This window comes from Engraulis encrasicolus, chromosome 3 (assembly GCF_034702125.1).
Source record: "Engraulis encrasicolus isolate BLACKSEA-1 chromosome 3, IST_EnEncr_1.0, whole genome shotgun sequence".
NCBI lineage: Eukaryota > Metazoa > Chordata > Actinopteri > Clupeiformes > Engraulidae > Engraulis > Engraulis encrasicolus.
The window spans coordinates 31,802,189-31,804,688 of record NC_085859.1 but is presented as its reverse complement, the minus strand read 5'-3'; the positions used below and the strand labels follow the sequence as shown (position 1 = coordinate 31,804,688).

Here is a 2,500-nt window from a genome sequence, read left to right as displayed (position 1 = left end):
TTACAAGAGTTTTGCAGTTAACACCCAATACTGCTGTGCCACTTTCTTATTTGGTGTCATCGCAGGACAACAGTGCCCCCTAGTGGGCGTTGAGCATAGCTTATTCATCAGTTTCCAGTAACACAGCATTACTCAATACATTCCACACTTCTTACACACAACTTGTATTAGCTGGCCAGCTGAAAGCTGTCATAGCTCTATGTCGGAATAACAACTTTTGTGTAGCACGTTTCATTTAAGTGTTGACAAAGCTAATACTTCCTCATTGAATATAGTGCTGCGTAATATTGATTTTTCATTGTATCCGGTATCCATTTTTGTGCACCAGGAAGAACTAGGAACTGACAGATTGGCCAGACTGATGCAAAATGTATTTGTCACATAATAATCAGTGCTGTATGGTATGGAAGAAATGTATATCACGATATGGATTACTTAATATCACGATAACGATAGATATCACAATATCCACAATTACTTATGTTTTCAGTTATTTTCTTTTTTTATATTTTTATTGTCTCGTGTTGTAAGATTTTTGATAACATTTTTGATGCAATTTTTAAAAAGAAATATTTTTGTTCTTTGTTTAATGTTAAATATTACAGCGTGCATAGTGACAACACACATTGTTATGAAATGACATTAAATCAAACATTAGCTGTAATAATGGGTAAAATTAGTTGATCACGATAGAAACAACAGCGGAGAAAGGGCGCAATAGACACTTTTCTACCACAATGACGATATATATTGCCATTGTCATATTGCCCACACCTAGTCATAAGCAGTATGGGGTGGGGGTTGGGCGGTGGGTGGTTACCCATCTTATTATATATTCTTAAGTGTTTCTGACTGACTGATGGTTTGCTCCTTGTGTTGTGTTGTTTGTCCTCGTCCTCCTGTAGGCGGTGATTGTGTACGAGTGTCTATCTGAGTGGGGCAAGATCCTTTGTGCCATCTGCCCCAACCCCAAGCTGATCATCACGGGGGGCACCAGCACCGCCATCTGCGTCTGGGAGACCGGCACCTCCAAAGAGAAGGCCAAGACGCTGGCCCTCAAACAGGTGACTTATATGCTAAGACACACACGTGCACACGCACACACCTACACCCACACTTACACCCACACTTACACCCACACTTACACATCTACACACACACACACACACACACACACACACACACACACACACACACACACACACACACACACACACACACACACACACACACACACACACACACACACACACACAGGTGCTATGTTAGACTTAACACAATAACACCAATGTAGGGAACATTCCTTCACTTTAATGTATGTGTTCTGTTGAAGGCATGAATGTTTTATTTCATTTCTCCTGACCGTCAGAGTCGGTGCTTTCAGCGCATGGATATCCAGCACATGAACGTACGATGGTTATCCATGTGCTGAAAGTACCGCATCTGGTGGTCATACGACACCCATAGAACCGTGATTATATACATTACCCTTGTTTTATTTTGTGCTGTTCAATGTTTAACCCCTCTGGTCTATGCGTCTGTGTCTGTGTCTGTGTCTGTGTCTGTGTCTGTGTCTGTGTCTGTGTCTGTGTCTGTGTCTGTGTCTGTGTCTGTGTCTGTGTCTGTGTCTGTGTCTGTGTCTGTGTCTGTATCTGTGTCTGTGTGTCTCTCTGGGTTTTGTCGTGTATTTCCAGGCTCTGCTGGGCCACACGGATGCAGTGACGTGCCTGACGGCGTCATCTGCGTACCACATCGTGGTGTCGGGCTCCAGGGATCGCACCTGCATCATCTGGGACCTCAACAAGCTGGCCTTCATCACACAGCTCAGGGGCCACCGGGCTCCCGTGTCGGCACTCTGCATCAACGAGCTCACCGTGAGTACACGCGCGTGCACACACACACACACACACACACACACACACACACACACACACACACACACACACACACACACACACACACACACACACACACACACACACACACACACACACACACACACACACATACACACACACCGCCCAGCTAAGCGGGCACCGGGCTGCATCAACAAACTCTCTGTGAGTGGATATCATACACACACACGTGCACACACGTGCACACACACACACACACACACACACACACGTGCACACACACACACACACACATCCGCTGAACACATTTGCGGATGTCGCTGTTAATCATGCACTCCAATTGAAATGTAGTTCATTCAATTCCATTCAATTCAATTCAAAAGGTTGAACATGACACAGCAGGTCTCCTCACAGACTGCACCCCATACAAATGTGCACACACAACAGCACTTTGCAGCTGTCGAGAAGGAAGTGCACATTTTCTGCTGATTTACAACACATTTACGTAGGTGCTGAATGCCTCTAGCTTGACGACACAGCAGTGCGGGAAACAGTAGTCTAGCAACATGCATAGAGTCCAGCTAGCATTTCCTGCTACTTTAGGGTTGTTCGGTTTCTCCATCTGTGTGTGTGTTTGTGTCTGT

At 45.1% G+C, this 2,500-nt stretch overlaps 1 protein-coding gene across 1 annotated transcript in view; it reads left to right on the top strand.

The window, feature by feature from the left end:
* wdfy3 (WD repeat and FYVE domain containing 3) overlaps window positions 1–2,500 on the top strand; it is a 172,191-nt gene that overhangs the window by 157,047 nt on the left and 12,644 nt on the right. Inside the window, exons 61-62 of the mRNA XM_063195219.1 lie at window positions 906–1,064; window positions 1,695–1,874. Of these exons, the coding sequence (XP_063051289.1) occupies window positions 906–1,064; window positions 1,695–1,874 (339 nt within the window). The remainder of the gene's footprint in view (window positions 1–905; window positions 1,065–1,694; window positions 1,875–2,500) is intronic.